Raw genomic sequence first — 20,407 nt, 5'->3', positions numbered from 1 at the left:
AGAAACGGGCGGTAATAATTAATGATAAAAAACATAAATAACAAAAAAAGATAAATAACAATAACAATGTGTTCAAAGCAATAACTGTAAATAACGATACCATCAAAGAATATGCAGATTTATCTCAACGCATTTTTTGCTATTTATTTTCTCAATTAGTAATGTGTACGTCAAACTGACGTCAAAATAACGTTATGCATTCGTGCAAAATAGCGTGCGACGTACGATATATGTATATAAAAATATCTTACTTGCTTGAAATTTCCCTAAGTTTTCAAAGTCATATTTATTCTATTTACAGTACAATTGTTGAATGCTGTTCACTCCATTTTTAAATACCTTAAGTACAGTATATATATATACAGTCAAATACCGTTACCACGATATTCAAGGGACTGCAAAAACTGCATCGACATGTCCGAAGTTCGACGTAATGATATCTTCTATCTGGGACTACATTTTGTATATGTGTAGGATGCCTATATTGTCATTACATCCCATGCTTCTTGAAGAGGGTTTGAAAGGGGTAATAATATAATACGTAAATATGTCATTTTAAATGTGTTTCGATAACGAAAATTTGCCAGTTAAATACGCATATATGTTACTCAATCGAAATATTGTTATATTGAAAAACAGCTGCCCGCTGTTTTAGACTAATAATTGAGAATTAAATGCAAACTTTGTAACATTTAAATTGGGTCAAAGATTAAATGACCAAAAAAACACACACACAAAAACAAACCAACCTGATTATAGTTAATACATCGCCAGACAACAAAAGGTTGATTTTCACACCTTACAAATAACATCGATATTTTTGACAAGCTGTGAAATCGACGAAACCAGGTGTAAAAACAGTACAGGTAAGTTGACGGGACTGAAAAATCCCATCGAGCCAAACAAAATATTGAGCTTATAATATCGAGGTAATGATAAATAATACCATTAAGATATATAGAGAGAAGTCGGGACCGACTAAAACACATCGTGCTAACCGGATTATCGAGCTAACCGATATCGAGGTAACGATATTCAACTGTATATGTATAAGCAGTATTTCATTCATGAATATCAACATAAAAATTAAATACAGCCATCTATAAAGCATTCCAAGACAATTTATCTAGATTCATCTACAATGAATACTAAATGGGCAATAACGCAGTGATAAATCATCCAGCCAGAACATGAAGACAATATGCACATCTCCTCTAGAGAATGAAGCTTCCTATGAAGTTTTGATGAATTCCAGCTAGTAGTTGCTGAGGAATACTAGTACTCTGGACAAGAAATGGTACAATAGTAAACTAATGTTGAATAATCAAAGGGCAATAACTCAGTAAAAATCATCTAACCTGAACATGAACATAATATAAGCATCCTCTATATAGTGAAGTTTCACTAACTTCCAAACAGTGACTGCTGAGAAATACTCTGGACAAGTATTGCCGGACTGACAAAGTTCCCCTATGGGGAACATACAAATTGATGACTGGTCACATGTTTTGTTCCCAGTTTTTGTAGTCATAACCTGAGTCTGTGACCAGTTGTGTTTCATTTATTTAGAGACTTAAAAGACCTTTCCCTACATATAGTGAGTTGTTAGAGGACACAGTGTGCTCCACTATTCTGATGCCTGATTGTGAAATAGGTCATATCTGAGGAAACTAGAGCTATCATTGCAGAGACTAACAACTTCTTCCATGAAGTTAATGATGTTGGACAACAATCTAAGTTCAAGGCAAATTTATTTCCCAATGGGCTACCGCAAGGTCTGCAGATTTATTAAATTCTGGTGCCACCTTAAGCTACTAGATTTAGCAGACCTGGCATAATGTAAATAAATAGCACAGAATAGAAAAATGTGTTTTTCTTAACTCCCAATGGAACAATTAAAATTCCCGTTTGTATTATGTCCACCAATTCATACTGCCATATAATAGCCATTTTGGCTAAACCTATGACATATCATGCCTACAAGATAATACGATTTATTAAAATAGTATAATGAAAAATTTTCTCAAGTTCTACAAAACACAAATAAAACGATCTTAGACTAATATTAATCTATATAGATATAAATCATCTGATATAATCCTACCACATACCTGTCATGTTGCAAGTCCTTTGATTATTGTCAAAGTGATGCTGGCGCCTTAAATAGAAATATAACAAACTTAAAGCTACTTATCTACAGATAATGGGTACATTTCTAACATGCTAACTTAATAATGTTCCGTTAACATAAAGTGTTAATTAAGAAATAATTTATAGCAAAACTGTGTTTTAACACTATTTATACACCATTAATTTGTACAACATATAACACTAACAGCCAGAGTGTATAAATAGTGTTCAAACACAGTTTTGCTATAATAATTTTGATTCTAATGTATCTTTTATTGTGAAATTTAGATGAAAGAACTGTTTTTTATGCATGTATGGTGCCAAATGGTAGGTCATAATGCTTCTTTGTTTATACACACCAGGATAGGAAATAATAATACCTGTTGCTGAATAGTTCCATTTACTCTGCACAGTGAATAACCAACTCAGTGTTTGTGTAAATTAATCAAGACAGTTGTGCTATGTGAAACTTTGTTTTACACATGTTTTTAAGTAAAATATTTGGTCAAATTTGAAAGCACTATTTCTCAACGCATACATGAAGTCAACATAATATTGTTGTGATGATTTATTATATAATAAGTCATGTTAGAATACATCATACAACATTGTACAAAGAGAAATAACCAAACAGTGAAAAACTGTTAAAAATATGTCATTGGTCTTCATTTAAAGTGATATACTTGCACAAACATTATACTTTCATGAGAAGTATACTGTTCTCAAAGTAATCCAAAGAAAATGAAGTTGCGAAAAATGCAAAAAAAGTCAGTCTGGCAATGTCAATGTTCTATTTGACAAAGGACCATAACACTTGATAATAAAACTGGAATTTGGCTGGTTTAAAAACGTGAATGTCATATTAATTCTGCAAGTTCCGCTTCAAAATATTTTCATCAAGAAAATATCCTAAGAAAAATATGAATGAAACTTGCAAATTTAATCATAACAAGAGCTGTCGGAGGACAGCAACGCTCGACTATTCAACAGCCTTGTCAATTGAATGAATACAAAAGTTGAAAAAGGGGCATAATTTTGTAAAATGCAAAGTAGAGGTATTGAACCTCTGTACTGCATGTCATATCATGACAGTGAACAAGTGTGTGAAGTTTCAATCCTTTCCAATTTGTGGATACTGAGATACCAGCTTACATACAAAAACTTAACAAAAAACTGCTAAATCAAAGGGGCATAATTTTGTAAAAATGCCAAGTAGAGTTATGGGACCTTCACAGTGCATGTTAGATCATGACAGTGAACAAGTGTGTGAAGTTTCAATCCATTCCAATTAGTGGATACTGAGATATCAGATTACATACAAAAATTTAACCAAAAACTGCTAAGTCGAAAAAGGGGCATAATTTTGAGAAAAAAAAAGAGAGTAGAGTTATGGGACTTGCTTAGTGCATGTCAGATCATGATAGTGAACAAGTATGTGAAGTTTCAATCCATTCCCATTAGTAAGTACTGAGATACCAGCTTACATACAAAACCTTAACCAAAAATTTCTAAGTCGAAAAAGGGGCATAATTTTGTAAAAAAGCAAATGGAGTTATGGAACCTGTGCAATGTAGATCAGTTCATCACAGTGAATAAGTGTGTGAAGTTTCAATCCATTCCCACAAGTGGTTACTGAGTTACCAGCTTACATACAAAACCTTAACCAAAAATTTCTAAGTCGAAAAAGGGGCATAATTTTGTAAAAAAGCAAAATAGAGTTATGGAACCTGTGCAATGTAAGTCAGTTTGTCACAGTGAATAAGTGTGTGAAGTTTCAATCCATTCCCACAAGTGGTTACTGAGATACCAGCTTACATACAAAACCTTAACCAAAATCGGGACGCGGACGCAGACGCCGACGCCGACGCATGGGCGAGTGCAATAGCTCACTATTCTATGAATAGTCGAGCTAACAAGAGGGTCATGATGGCCTTATGGCCTTAAATCACCCACCTGAGTCTCAGAGATTGCTTGACCAATTCTGGTAGTGGGTCATGCAAGGAATATATCTGAAATTATTTTGAAATTGGGCCATTTCTGACAAGAAGATTTTTGAAGTTTTCATTTTATGCATAAAGGAAATAATATTATACACTTATGAAAACTTTAGTCCCCCTCTTGTGACCTCTACATTATTAAAAAGATGTTCCTATAATTTGACCTAGTGACTCAGTTTAAAACCTCAGGTAACCAAGTTTTGAACTTGACCTACATTTCATACAGACAAACACTTGGACAAAGATAATATAATGTTAAATCAGAAAATGTGGACTCTTAAAGTGTTTACGAGGTTTTTCCATGAATTGACTAGTGACCTAATTTTTGACCTCAGGTAACTCAGTTTTGAACCTGACCTACATTTTATAGAGATATTCATTCTGACAAAGGTTCAAGAAAATCACACATAAAATTGGTCTCTATAGTGTTAACAAGGTCTTTTCTATGATTTGCCTAATAACCTAGTTTTTGACCTCAGACGAACCAGCTTTTAAAGACCTGCTCCAGTCCTACCTTTTAACCTTAAATTGTCACTGAAAAAGCATGAAAATCCTGACTATGAACAGTGACGCCTGTCAAAATAATGTCTATTTTATATAAAATTCTATATAAAATACCTGCGGTTTTGCATGTTAACAGTTACCAATTGTAATCATGGGTTGCATACACATAATAGAATTTGAATAGCCGCGGAGCAGGGCTTTAAAGTAAACTGATCTAGGTTTCAGACAAACTTTCTAAGAAAGTTTTATCAAGATTAAGAAGAGAATGTGGCCCCTAGAGTTTTAACAAGACTTTCCTACTAACTGATCTAAAGACCTAGTTTTTGATCCCAGATGTTGTTCAAGACTTTGAGAGTAACATTCAGACAAACTTTCATGAAGATTAGGCAATATCGTGACCTCTAGCGCGTTAACAGTAAAACTGTTGATGAAGCATGACTATAGACACCGAGCAATCACAATAGCTCACCTTAAGCACTTTGTGCTCATGCAAATGAGCTAAAACTTGATGCATTTCAGAACCCTATCCCTTCTAAACCAGAGGTCATTTACAGGCCCCTTACACGCAGAAACATTCATTCAAATTCATATCATTTTCCCCTAAAGCTGACTTTTGTTTTGTTTTTTGTCTGTTTTGTTTTGTTGGATTTAACGTCGCACCGACACATGATAGGTCATATGGCGACTTTCCAGCTTTAATGGTGGAGGAAGATCCCAGGTGCCCCTCCGTGCATTATTTCAACACGAGCGGGCACCTGGGTAGAACCAATGTTTTGTTTTTTCACCATTTGCCAAAATAAAGAGCTAATTTCTCTGAAGTAAAAGGTGAGACTTCTTTCCCACTTAGAGAAAATAAACCCTGATATTTTTTATGCCCTTACTGTCTTTCTTTTAGTCCTGTGCAAACTGTTGAGGACCAAAGCAATGGCTGTACCCCCATTCTCAAAGCCTGGCACCATGACCTGTGTGTAACTTATTAAGAAAATTACTTCTAACAATACCTTGCATGCTCCAGACACTCAGCTGCCTCCTTATCTTGAAAGTCTCTGAGTTTTCTTGCAACATAATGATAAAAGTACCTGCCACCTGAAATATACCATTTACAAGATGTGCACATGGTAACATATTAAAAATAATTCGAAAGTTTCTGTTGTTTGATACCTGTTCTTTTTTTAAAAAAGCACTACCATAGTGTAATGAAATAGGTCGAGACACTTCATCATCATCATTACCATCATAATCATCTTCAGTAAATAACTCAAACTGCATCCCTCTTACTCCAGTATTCTAGCAATATGGTTAACAAGAGCCGTCCATTGGTGTAGACTTTGATAGTAAATAACTATTTTGAGTTTCAAGTTAAAAGCTTTAATAGTAACAGAGATATTTGACTTTATCAAAAATTTTAACAAAAAAATCTAAGTTAAAAAGGGGCATAATTCTGTCAAATGATGAAAATGACGTATATATTTGACTAGTAAGTCGTATGTAAAAAAATCATATACAGAACATATTCTATATTATGAGTTGCTCATCAGTTCCCTTTAATCAAGCACACCTTACCTACTTTTGGTTTCTGCTATGCCAAACTCATATTCGGGTGTAACGATATCTGGATGTAACAATATAAATTCTACTAGACTGTCATCAAACTTGGCCTAATTCAAGGGCCATAATCCCAAGAGTGCCTGGGGCGATTTGGCTGGTTATCGAACTTGGCCGAGATATTATGCCCACAAACATTGTCAGCAAGTTTGGTGAAGATTCAATGAAAACTGTTCAACTTAGAGAGCAGACAAGGCTAAATTCGCTGTTTTTCAAGTAATTCAAGGGCCATAATGCAAGAGTGCCTAGGGCGATTTGACTGGTTATCAAATTTGGCCGAGATATTATGCCCACAAACATTGTCAGCAAGTTTGGTGAAGATCCGATGAAAATTGTTCGACTTAGAGAGCAGACATGCTATGGTCGCCGACCGCCCGACGACCGCCACGGGTGTTCACATAATACACCCCGTCTTTCAGAGACGGGCGTATAAAAAGAATAATGTTTTTTTTGTGTCTGAAGATTTATGTCAGCTGACTGCTATTATAACTGGATCATTAAAAGATGTCAGCACAAATATAGGTGTATAATGTGCTATTTGCGTCTGGTGTGATATTTCGTCATGCAACTTGAAATGTCGTTATTCATTATATCGTCCTTTTTGTGTTGACAGTCACAGTCCTGATGTTAACCTTTTGCTTTCTTTGACCAGGTTTTTTACCCTTAGTTCTTGGTGCAATGACAGCACTTTGTCTGTCAGTAGAAATGACAATTATGTCATCTTTATCAAAATACTGTCTGTAGCATTTGAACAAGTTTGCTCTTTGCTGTTCTGTCATATTTATCCAGGCTTCCTTTGTAACCTGGAAGTGCTGGTGAGAAGCAGCCAAGCGAAAGCTACCTGTTGAGGGAAGGGCTGCCCTCAGTTCTTGAAACTGACCATTCACTCATTGTTTAACCAACCTGACAAATTCAGGTAAGCTTCTCGTTTCCCAGTCAACTGTCTGTTTCAACACATGATTAATTAACTCGCAGTTGTTGTTTGTCCAGTCGCTTGATATTATTCCATCTCTCAAAGGTTTGTTCACCTTAATTTTCAGCCGAAGTCGTTTTTGAAAGTATTGCACAAACTTGTCAGAAAAATTTGTGCACAAGCTTTCAATTTCGTCAGACTGATCTTCAAACATTGTGTCGTCCGTAGAATTGACCAGTCCATCACGCCCAAATATTTTATCAAGGATGACCTTCCTGTCTGCCAGTGCAACACCATTGTCAGTCAAATGTTGTCTTGCGTTCTGCTGTAAATGTCGCGTGCATAAAACATGCGTCGAGTTGTAGAATTCAGTTGTAATGGCTTTAAGCATAGCTTGTTCATCATCAGAACCAATGACAAGCTTTGCCATATTTGTGCTAGCCAACTTCAACTTTAAATGGTGGAAGAAGTAGCTGTATGTCTCATAGTCACTGTCGTCATGGACAAACATTGGGCCAAAGAACAGAGGGGGTAGGTGCAGCAAGTGGTCTAGGCTTATCAGTCTTTAGAGATGAGGTCACCAGTAATCAGTGCTAAATGCAATGACATTCTAGTGCATTATTTTCTACATACATTTGTAAGTCTCCAAGGACTGCGTCCTGTATGCCTGGAGTATCTGTTTTGATTGGCTTATTGTAAAACTGTTAATTGTTTTAGCATTAGACCAACCAATGCAGTTTCGATAATGACATCATACGGAATACCAGCTTAGCCTGCCGTTCTGTGTCTGAAAACTGTCAACTTCTTATAACAGGTAACTGTTACGTGCATTTTGCACAACATGAAAGTCTTGTCAACACCAAGAACAGTCTGTCCCGTACAACAAAGTTGTTTTATGTCAGAAATTTGCTTATCAGTGTAGAGGATAACTGTCGGGGATTTGCCACCAGTCCGTATCTTTGACCTGACAAACATATCATTTTCAGTAACCATATTTTCATGGTGACAAATTTGGTCAGAAATATAATTTGATATGATTTGTCCGTTTTTCCCAGGCCTCTTTAACCTTCATTGTAAATTGACTCAATGGACGGTTGTCTTGTCTCATCGTATTTGTCTTTTAACGTTTGGTATATTTCTTCAGGTTTGAATTTCTTATCTGCCAATTTGTCGATTTCATCCAAAACATAGTCAGGTCTTCTTACATAAGTCCTATCTATTGTCCTGAGACAGTCCATGGGGTGCTAAACCAGGGAATTTCCCAACATACTCAACCAGAGCCACAGAACTTTCAAGACCGCTCTCACCTAACCAGATAAATATCTTCTTGTAACTTTTGTCTAACTTATGAGTGGTGTAATAACAATAGAGAACAACGATTTCTCTTTTTCTGACTGTGGCTGTGAAGGATGATAGTCTAATTGTTTGTTGACCTGTTTTTTTTTTACACAAAAAATACCTTGCCTGAGATACATAGTGCTAAGGTCACCATTCTCATGTAGAAGAAAATATGACTGGAGAAGTATCAATTATTAATGCATGCATAATTTTCAAGTACTGTGATCTTTTTTTCGGCAGGATATTCACTACATGTCAATATAATGGCACCCAGTACCTCATAAGTTTTTTAATTTTTGTGTTTAGCGTATATTTCTAGTTTATCCACCCACCCTAATGTGTCTTTAAGCTCTTTTTGTTTCAATTTTACCTCATTTTCTAGCTTCCGCAGTTGTGTATCTTTTTGTTTCAGCTGACTTGATTTTAATTCGTTAAGTTGATCAACAGTGCAGTCTGTTTGAGTTGCTAAAGACCTTTTTTTTATTAGATTCACCATTACCATTTCCTATATTACCAGTTTGATTTTGATCTACAGCAGGAAACTGATTGTCATTTACATCACTAGCATTGTACAGAGAAGTATTCAGCGAAGATTGTACTATCTGTTCAATGGAACCTGCACAGAGAAAGCAAGTCACCCTATTATATAAAATTATTCGCGTTTCGAAATTACTTTTCTTGGTAGTTTATCCCAGTACTAGTTTGGTCTGAAGTTTATGCTAGTATATTTGGGTGCTCTTTGTCACGTGAATTTCATGAAATATTTCGGCGTATATAAGTGTGAACTGATATTGTTCTCACCACTCGAGGTTTATGATTGGCAGCAAACAGTCTGTACCCGCCCTCCCTCCCATGATGTATGTTGGTGCTTGTATTTCAGTTATAGCTTGCTTCAATGAAACAAACTGGCCTGAAAATTTCTTGTCTAGAATATTAAGTTTATTTTATTATAAAATAAATGTTGTTTTTGGTTTATGTTTACTATTCTACATAGGTTATGTTAAGTTTTGAATATATATAATGTGTGTTTGTTTTTTCTAAGTAAACCACTCCGATTCTTAGTTGTAAAGCTACAATTTTGGTTGTATCTGTTTGGTTCTGGTGATGTTTTTTCTAATAAAATCTTAAACACCAGATAAAATTAGAGATTTTATTAATTATTCACGCCTGTGTTTTACGCAAACTTGAAACATTTATCTTAACAACATGATTAAATTTACTTTTAGTCTCGTTTCAGTTCAAATTTACCCGGATACTAGATCGCTTGGAACCATACGAAGAACATTAAATCGATTGTTGAAATATGAATTTACTTCGCGAACAATTGTACACTTTTATGCTGCCAATTATATACTTTATTCCTACTTTTATTGTTTCTTTTTTGTCTTGTTGAAGGTAATTGAGATTAGAGAATAACTGATTTACTCACAGCTTTAGCGTGAGTAACTGAAGTTTCTTCCATACACGTGAAGTGGCAATCGGACTGGCAGTGATCACATGTAGTATACTCATCAGTATCAACTGACTTATTACAAATGATACAGAGTAGTGGGCTTTCTACTTCTTCCATAAGAATGTCTTTAGTAGGATGCATCGAGATTGCTCTGCATGTGGGGATAAGTATTTCCTTAGCACATAATTTACAGTTGAAGGGTTTTTCAGAGGCAGACTCAATTATTTCAATGCTTTCTTTAGAGAGCTTTGCACATCTATAGTGAATCCAATGTTTACCAGATTCACAGAACACACTCTTAGTTCTACAGTTTTTTCCACATTTAAAACACGCAATACTACAGTCATTGTTTGCATCTATGTCACATGGAGAGGCGTATAATTCATTGCGGTTAGGAATGGTACTTGATTTGGACGATGTCGAGTTCCTATGTAAAAATTTCTGGATTTCACTAGCTAACAGACTGTTCATGCTATTTATATTTACTGGTCTACCTTCAAAAGTTGCGGACAATATAATATCTTGAATAACTTTCAAATGACTTTCAACAAATTCAACTGCATTTTTGCCATTGACAAGAAATCTACTAGATGTCGGATAGATATTGACTGTATAAGAACTGTCAGTTTTAATACAATAATGCACAATGTTCTTTTTAGTTTTATCAGTACCATGAGTAACACAAGCACCCATATTACTAAAGAAAATCAAAATGGCTTCTTTCAAAAGTTCAAATGTGGTTGCATCTGCTTCAATTACAATATCACGACCATCATTTTTATAATCAATCACAAGACTTTCAGTTCGCTTTGCAGCCTCCAGCTTTTTGTACAAGGATTTCTCTACATTTAACTGATATTTGAATGTTTTAGCTCCCTCTGTCTGTAAACGTGTAGATTCCTTATTACTACTACTTCCCTTTGTCACAAGTGCCATCACTCAAGCTCTAGGTACTAGCCGTGCAATATATCAAGTGCATCAATAAAATCAAAACAGCTAAAAGTCAGTAAAATTATGACGGCACACAATCTAGTATTCAAAGTCACTACTGAAAAATTCAGCTAAAACTTGGTAGTTAAAAAGTCATAAAAGTTCTTCAAAAAGCCAATAATAAGACTATAATACAAGGGAAGTATCTGACATCCGACCTTCCAGCAAGCAAACCAACTTTTCAATGTCGATTTCAAGCTCAAATAAAAGTCGGAATTTCTGTCCTTTCTTTACATGATTTTTCAATAAAAGTACATAGGCTGATAAAAGTAACTGTCAGGCATATAAAAAAAACACTAAGAACAGTTTAAAACACTAATAAAACTCTTCAAATAAAATATTTTCCACGTCCCAATACTTTTCCACCACCAGCCTTCACCAGCGCCCTCTATCTTTCCCTAAACTATTTTATTTAATACCAACGATACTTCAGATCACAGGAGTCTGAAATTCTATCAGTAATACCATAGATGTCTATCTTTACAAAAAATACCACCTATATATATATATAAAATAAACACCAGGAATGAAACGTCAAAAACCCAGGGTCCCCTGAAGATACGCACGAAACACAGGGTGATTGCAATTAAGCGAGCGTGGTGAAGAAATAACACTAAAATACACCTACCACACTCGACAGTATTCAAATCTGATACACTTTACAAGAGTAATCAAACATTTTCTGAGATTTTCAGCTGTCGCCGCTAAACAATTAGAGATGAAGAACAATGAATTAGAGAACACCTTGAAAACATATGTAAAAAGAGTTGAGATGCTAGAAACTGCACAGCAGTATAAAACAGGAAATTCCCCATCTATGTCTGATAAGGGTCATCAACCTATTGATAAGAATAACTTAGTTCTGAGAATGCACAACAAAATTTCTGACTTTGTAATGATGCAGATTGATAAACAATTAGGTAAACTTGATTACATCCTGAATTGCGATGCAGTAACATCAGATCTACAGTCTACCCACAAAGAAAAAACCAATTCAGAGACTCAGAATGAGGAAGGTAGTACTGGTGCCTCAAATGTGAATGTTAACACTTGTAGTGAACATAATGAGCCAATCCCTGTGACTCAACAAAGTTTTGCGTATTCTGTGAATAAAGAAACTTTAAAAACAAGTAGCCAGTCGAGAAGTGATCAGACTTTTTTGCGTGGTTCAAATGATATGAATACTTCTGATACTCCTAACACTGAGAATGTAAAACTGACAATTCCCCACAAATTGCTGGGTGAGATTTCAGTTCCAAAAGACAAGTTAGATGTAGCTTTAACTGGTCAAATATTATATAAACAGGATTCAAAGAAGCAAAGCACTAAATCAGGTCATGAATCTAGTTCAAGTAAGGATCAACTGAATGGTCATCCACAACAAGGGAAAACTCATCGGTCTGACCATCTACAGACTAGAACAACCGCTTTAAATATCACAAATCAACCTTCTGTCCAGGTTATTAGTAACGGAAATGAAAGAAAGAGTTCGAACTCTTTTTTAGAGATAGGCCAGGGACTCAGATACAAGACATAGTGAAATTAAACAATCAAGTATTGCAAATTAGTTCGTATAATTGTAAAAATGTGAAATCTAATGTAGAAGCTATACGCGAACTCTGTTCAAAATCAGACATTTTATTACTGCAAGAAACTTGGCTTTTTCAGTGTGAGCAATATCTCCTGGGTGAACTGGGGGGGGGGGGGGGGGAAAGTTAAATATGTTGGTAGAGGCTGTGATTATTTTGATCCAATTCCTCCTATACAAATGCCTCGGGGTTATGGTGGAGTTGCAATATTATGGAGCATTGACATTGATAAATTAGTAACAGTGCTTCCTGATGGTAATGAGAGGATTATTTGTATTGAATTTAAGTCAGAATCACATAATATAGTATTTATGTCTGTCTATATGCCTTCGAGAGGAACAGCCTACTCTGACTCTAGTTTTGAAGATAATTTAGAATTACTGCGTAGTATCAGTTTAAAATACAGCAACAGTCACAGTATGTTGATAGGTGGAGACCTGAATGTAGATTTATCAAAGAATGGTAACCATGGTAAAGATAAGCGCTCTGATCTTATGTTTGAATTTATGGAACACTTGTTATTGGAATTTGACGTTAGTGGTAAATCTTACGTAAATCCAAGAGGTGATGATTGTACTGAAATTGACTATTTTTTGAAACCTTTGGCCAATGACTCTTTTGGTACAAGGATAGTGTTGAAGGATATGGCTACTAACTGTTCTGACCATTACCCTATAGCAATTGCTGCATATTGTTCATTCACAAAAGCTGAAAATAAAAAAGAAGTGAAATGCTATACCCCAAGAATTAAATGGGATAAAATAGATAAGGAAGAATATGCAGCCATGATTACACAAAATCTACATGACCTAAAATTCATGGACTTTAAGGATCTGGCAAGTTTTTCTAAGTTTATCATATCATTCATGGAAGTCATTAAAAATACCATGATGAATTTTAAAGCTAAACCCAAGAAACTGAATTCTAAACCAAAATTGAGAGTCTGGAATAAGGATATTTCTGAAGCACTTCAGCTGTTACGGAAATCATATAAAGCATGGAACGCAGGAGGTAGACCACGGGAACCAAATGACCCACGGTTTTATACAATGAAATTACATATGAAGTTATTTAGGTCTAAATGTAGGATTGAACGGGCAAGACGTAAGAAACTTGAGCAAGAAGAAATTCTGAACACTCGGTTCAAAGATCCGAAGTTGTTTAATAAACTGGTAAATAAGCAAAAATGTAAATCCTCTGATGATTTGGACTCACTACATGTAAATGGGTATGAATACAGTGGTACCACTTTCTGTGATTGATGGTTTTTATGAACATTTCCAAAACCCTAGCTGTTGAAAGTGAAGCTGAGAATTTTGACAGTGAATACCATAAAATGGTTGAAGAAGAAATTATCCAAATACAAGAGATTGTTTCTGATAAAAAAAGTCAATCCTGTTAGTATGTGCGAACTGAAAATGCAATTTGTTCCCTTAATGTTGGCAAAGCCACTGACTTTTATGATTTGTCAATTGAAAGCATTAAGTTTGGCGGAGAAGATCTTCATGTGATGTTGCTTCAGATTATTAACTTTATTTTCGATAAGGGTGATGTTCCATCTGTTCTGAAAATTGGTGTCCTGTCTCCTGTCTACAAGAATAAGGGATCATGTAATGATGTGTCAAACTACAGGGGTATAACTGTTCTACCAGTGATCGTGAAAATTATAGAATCTATATTAAAGCAGCGTATAGCCCCATTGATTGACATCTGTCAAAGTCCGTATCAGCGTGGTTTTACAAAGAATACTTCTCCACTTCATGCAGCTATTATTGTTGAGGAAATTGCCAGGAACTCCAAAGATGACAATATCCCCATTGATTTTATTTTTCTGGATGCGAAATCTGCGTTTGATGTTGTATCCCATGACCATCTTCTACGCCGGATGTATCAAATTGGTATACAAGACAAACATTGGACACTTTTAAAGAGTCTTCATGAGGAAACTTCTAGTGTAGTTAAATGGCATAATAGGGTTACAGATGTCTTCAATGTGAAACAAGGAGTGAGACAAGGTGGAGTTTTAAGTGCAGATTTATATAAGGTTTATGTTAATCCCCTGTTGAAGATGTTAGAAGCAACTGAAACTGGTTCGCGCATTGGAACTGTCAGATGTAATGCCAGTGCATCATCATGTGCTGATGACATCACTCCAAATTGCTGGGTGAGATTTCAGTTCCAAAAGACAAGGTAGATGTAGCTTTAACTGGTCAAATATTATATAAACAGGATTCAAAGAAGCAAAGCACTAAATCAGGTCATGAATCTAGTTCAAGTAAGGATCAACTGAATGGTCATCCACAACAAGGGAAAACTCATCGGTCTGACCATCTACAGACTAGAACAACCGCTTTAAATATCACAAATCAACCTTCTGTCCAGGTTATTAGTAACGGAAATGAAAGAAAGAGTTCGAACTCTTTTTAAGAAATAGGCCAGGGACTCAGATACAAGACATAGTGAAATTAAACAATCAAGTATTGCAAATTAGTTCGTATAATTGTAAAAATGTGAAATCTAATGTAGAAGCTATACGCGAACTCTGTTCAAAATCAGACATTTTATTACTGCAAGAAACTTGGCTTTTTCAGTGTGAGCAATATCTCCTGGGTGAACTGGGGGGGGGGGGGAAAGTTAAATATGTAGGTAGAGGCTGTGATTATTTTGATCCAATTCCTCCTATACAAATGCCTCGGGGTTATGGTGGAGTTGCAATATTATGGAGCACTGACATTGATAAATTAGTAACAGTGCTTCCTGATGGTAATGAGAGGATTATTTGTATTGAATTTAAGTCAGAATCACATAATATAGTATTTATGTCTGTCTATATGCCTTCGAGGGGAACAGCCTACTCTGACTCTAGTTTTGAAGATAATTTAGAATTACTGCGTAGTATCAGTTTAAAATACAGCAACAGTCACAGTATGTTGATAGGTGGAGACCTGAATGTAGATTTATCAAAGAATGGTAACCATGGTAAAGATAAGCGCTCTGATCTTATGTTTGAATTTATGGAACACTTGTTATTGGAATTTGACGTTAGTGGTAAATCTTACGTAAATCCAAGAGGTGATGATTGTACTGAAATTGACTATTTTTTTAAACCTTTGGCCAATGACTCTTTTGGTACAGGATAGTGTTGAAGGATATGGCTACTAAACTGTTCTGACCATTACCCTATAGCAATTGCTGCATATTGTTCATTCACAAAAGCTGAAAATAAAAAAGAAGTGAAATGCTATACCCCAAGAATTAAATGGGATAAAATAGATAAGGAAGAATATGCAGCCATGATTACACAAAATCTACATGACCTAAAATTCATGGACTTTAAGGATCTGGCAAGTTTTTCTAAGTTTATCATATCATTCATGGAAGTCATTAAAAATACCATGATGAATTTTAAAGCTAAACCCAAGAAACTGAATTCTAAACCAAAATTGAGAGTCTGGAATAAGGATATTTCTGAAGCACTTCAGCTGTTACGGAAATCATATAAAGCATGGAACGCAGGAGGTAGACCACGGGAACCAAATGACCCACGGTTTTATACAATGAAATTACATATGAAGTTATTTAGGTCTAAATGTAGGATTGAACGGGCAAGACGTAAGAAACTTGAGCAAGAAGAAATTCTGAACACTCGGTTCAAAGATCCAAAGTTGTTTAATAAACTGGTAAATAAGCAAAAATGTAAATCCTCTGATGATTTGGACTCACTACATGTAAATGGGTATGAATACAGTGGTACCACTTCTGTGATTGATGGTTTTTATGAACATTTCCAAACCCTAGCTGTTGAAAGTGAAGCTGAGAATTTTGACAGTGAATACCATAAAATGGTTGAAGAAGAAATTATCCAAATACAAGAGATTGTTTCTGATAAAAAGTCAATCCTGTTAGTATGTGCGAACTGAAAATGCAATTTGTTCCCTTAATGTTGGCAAAGCCACTGACTTTTATGATTTGTCAATTGAAAGCATTAAGTTTGGCGGAGAAGATCTTCATGTGATGTTGCTTCAGATTATTAACTTTATTTTCGATAAGGGTGATGTTCCATCTGTTCTGAAAATTGGTGTCCTGTCTCCTGTCTACAAGAATAAGGGATCATGTAATGATGTGTCAAACTACAGGGGTATAACTGTTCTACCAGTGATCGTGAAAATTATAGAATCTATATTAAAGCAGCGTATAGCCCCATTGATTGACATCTGTCAAAGTCCGTATCAGCGTGGTTTTACAAAGAATACTTCTCCACTTCATGCAGCTATTATTGTTGAGGAAATTGCCAGGAACTCCAAAGATGACAATATCCCATTGATTTTATTTTTCTGGATGCGAAATCTGCGTTTGATGTTGTATCCCATGACCATCTTCTACGCCGGATGTATCAAATTGGTATACAAGACAAACATTGGACACTTCTAAAGAGTCTTCATGAGGAAACTTCTAGTGTAGTTAAATGGCATAATAGGGTTACAGATGTCTTCAATGTGAAACAAGGAGTGAGACAAGGTGGAGTTTTAAGTGCAGATTTATATAAGGTTTATGTTAATCCCCTGTTGAAGATGTTAGAAGCAACTGAAACTGGTTCGCGCATTGGAACTGTCAGATGTAATGCCAGTGCATCATCATGTGCTGATGACATCACTCCAAATTGCTGGGTGAGATTTCAGTTCCAAAAGACAAGGTAGATGTAGCTTTAACTGGTCAAATATTATATAAACAGGATTCAAAGAAGCAAAGCACTAAATCAGGTCATGAATCTAGTTCAAGTAAGGATCAACTGAATGGTCATCCACAACAAGGGAAAACTCATCGGTCTGACCATCTACAGACTAGAACAACCGCTTTAAATATCACAAATCAACCTTCTGTCCAGGTTATTAGTAACGGAAATGAAAGAAAGAGTTCGAACTCTTTTTTAGAGATAGGCCAGGGACTCAGATACAAGACATAGTGAAATTAAACAATCAAGTATTGCAAATTAGTTCGTATAATTGTAAAAATGTGAAATCTAATGTAGAAGCTATACGCGAACTCTGTTCAAAATCAGACATTTTATTACTGCAAGAAACTTGGCTTTTTCAGTGTGAGCAATATCTCCTGGGTGAACTGGGGGGGGGGGGAAAGTTAAATATGTAGGTAGAGGCTGTGATTATTTTGATCCAATTCCTCCTATACAAATGCCTCGGGGTTATGGTGGAGTTGCAATATTATGGAGCATTGACATTGATAAATTAGTAACAGTGCTTCCTGATGGTAATGAGAGGATTATTTGTATTGAATTTAAGTCAGAATCACATAATATAGTATTTATCTCTGTCTATATGCCTTCGAGAGGAACAGCCTACTCTGACTCTAGTTTTGAAGATAATTTAGAATTACTGCGTAGTATCAGTTTAAAATACAGCAACAGTCACAGTATGTTGATAGGTGGAGACCTGAATGTAGATTTATCAAAGAATGGTAACCATGGTAAAGATAAGCGCTCTGATCTTATGTTTGAATTTATGGAACACTTGTTATTGGAATTTGACGTTAGTGGTAAATCTTACGTAAATCCAAGAGGTGATGATTGTACTGAAATTGACTATTTTTTGAAACCTTTGGCCAATGACTCTTTTGGTACAAGGATAGTGTTGAAGGATATGGCTACTAACTGTTCTGACCATTACCCTATAGCAATTGCTGCATATTGTTCATTCACAAAAGCTGAAAATAAAAAAGAAGTGAAATGCTATACCCCAAGAATTAAATGGGATAAAATAGATAAGGAAGAATATGCAGCCATGATTACACAAAATCTACATGACCTAAAATTCATGGACTTTAAGGATCTGGCAAGTTTTTCTAAGTTTATCATATCATTCATGGAAGTCATTAAAAATACCATGATGAATTTTAAAGCTAAACCCAAGAAACTGAATTCTAAACCAAAATTGAGAGTCTGGAATAAGGATATTTCTGAAGCACTTCAGCTGTTACGGAAATCATATAAAGCATGGAACGCAGGAGGTAGACCACGGGAACCAAATGACCCACGGTTTTATACAATGAAATTACATATGAAGTTATTTAGGTCTAAATGTAGGATTGAACGGGCAAGACGTAAGAAACTTGAGCAAGAAGAAATTCTGAACACTCGGTTCAAAGATCCAAAGTTGTTTAATAAACTGGTAAATAAGCAAAAATGTAAATCCTCTGATGATTTGGACTCACTACATGTAAATGGGTATGAATACAGTGGTACCACTTCTGTGATTGATGGTTTTTATGAACATTTCCAAACCCTAGCTGTTGAAAGTGAAGCTGAGAATTTTGACAGTGAATACCATAAAATGGTTGAAGAAGAAATTATCCAAATACAAGAGATTGTTTCTGATAAAAAAGTCAATCCTGTTAGTATGTGCGAACTGAAAATGCAATTTGTTCCCTTAATGTTGGCAAAGCCACTGACTTTTATGATTTGTCAATTGAAAGCATTAAGTTTGGCGGAGAAGATCTTCATGTGATGTTGCTTCAGATTATTAACTTTATTTTCGATAAGGGTGATGTTCCATCTGTTCTGAAAATTGGTGTCCTGTCTCCTGTCTACAAGAATAAGGGATCATGTAATGATGTGTCAAACTACAGGGGTATAACTGTTCTACCAGTGATCGTGAAAATTATAGAATCTATATTAAAGCAGCGTATAGCCCCATTGATTGACATCTGTCAAAGTCCGTATCAGCGTGGTTTTACAAAGAATACTTCTCCACTTCATGCAGCTATTATTGTTGAGGAAATTGCCAGGAACTCCAAAGATGACAATATCCCCATTGATTTTATTTTCTGGATGCGAAATCTGCGTTTGATGTTGTATCCCATGACCATCTTCTACGCCGGATGTATCAAATTGGTATACAAGACAAACATTGGACACTTTTAAAGAGTCTTCATGAGGAAACTTCTAGTGTAGTTAAATGGCATAATAGGGTTACAGATGTCTTCAATGTGAAACAAGGAGTGAGACAAGGTGAGTTTTTAAGTGCAGATTTATATAAGGTTTATGTTAATCCCCTGTTGAAGATGTTAGAAGCAACTGAAACTGGTTCGCGCACTGGAACTGTCAGATGTAATGCCAGTGCATCATCATGTGCTGATGACATCACTCCAAATTGCTGGGTGAGATTTCAGTTCCAAAAGACAAGGTAGATTTTAGTTTTAAAACTGGTCAAATATTATATAAACAGGATTCAAAGAAGCAAAGCACTAAATCAGGTCATGAATCTAGTTCAAGTAAGGATCAACTGAATGGTCATCCACAACAAGGGAAAACTCATCGGTCTGACCATCTACAGACTAGAACAACCGCTTTAAATATCACAAATCAACCTTCTGTCCAGGTTATTAGTAACGGAAATGAAAGAAAGAGTTCGAACTCTTTTAAGAAATAGGCCAGGGACTCAGATACAGACATAGTGAAATTAAACAATCAAGTATTGCAAATTAGTTCGTATAATTGTAAAAATGTGAAATCTAATGTAGAAGCTATACGCGAACTCTGTTCAAAATCAGACATTTTATTACTGCAAGAAACTTGGCTTTTTCAGTGTGAGCAATATCTCCGGGGTGAACTGGGGGGGGGGGGGGAAAGTTAAATATGTAGGTAGAGGCTGTGATTATTTTGATCCAATTCTCCTATACAAATGCCTCGGGGTTATGGTGGAGTTCCCAATATTATGGAGCATTGACATTGATAAATTAGTAACAGTGCTTCCTGATGGTAATGAGAGGATTATTTGTATTGAATTTAAGTCAGAATCACATAATATAGTATTTATGTCTGTCTATATGCCTTCGAGAGGAACAGCCTACTCTGACTCTAGTTTTGAAGATAATT

The 20,407-nt window shown here is 35.5% G+C and overlaps 1 protein-coding gene across 1 annotated transcript in view; it reads right to left on the bottom strand.

The window, feature by feature from the left end:
- The window catches only part of LOC123525232 (peroxisomal biogenesis factor 3-like), a 159,631-nt gene that overhangs the window by 38,932 nt on the left and 100,292 nt on the right, over window positions 1-20,407 (bottom strand). The window contains exons 3-4 of the mRNA XM_045304103.2: window positions 5,633-5,717; window positions 2,112-2,158 (exon numbers count right to left, since the gene is read on the bottom strand). Of these exons, the coding sequence (XP_045160038.2) occupies window positions 2,112-2,158; window positions 5,633-5,717 (132 nt within the window). The remainder of the gene's footprint in view (window positions 1-2,111; window positions 2,159-5,632; window positions 5,718-20,407) is intronic.

Source organism: Mercenaria mercenaria, chromosome 3, assembly GCF_021730395.1.
Source record: "Mercenaria mercenaria strain notata chromosome 3, MADL_Memer_1, whole genome shotgun sequence".
In the NCBI taxonomy this organism is placed as follows: domain Eukaryota; kingdom Metazoa; phylum Mollusca; class Bivalvia; order Venerida; family Veneridae; genus Mercenaria; species Mercenaria mercenaria.
Note: the sequence above shows the minus strand (reverse complement) of the source record. Positions and strands in the feature narration are given on the sequence as shown.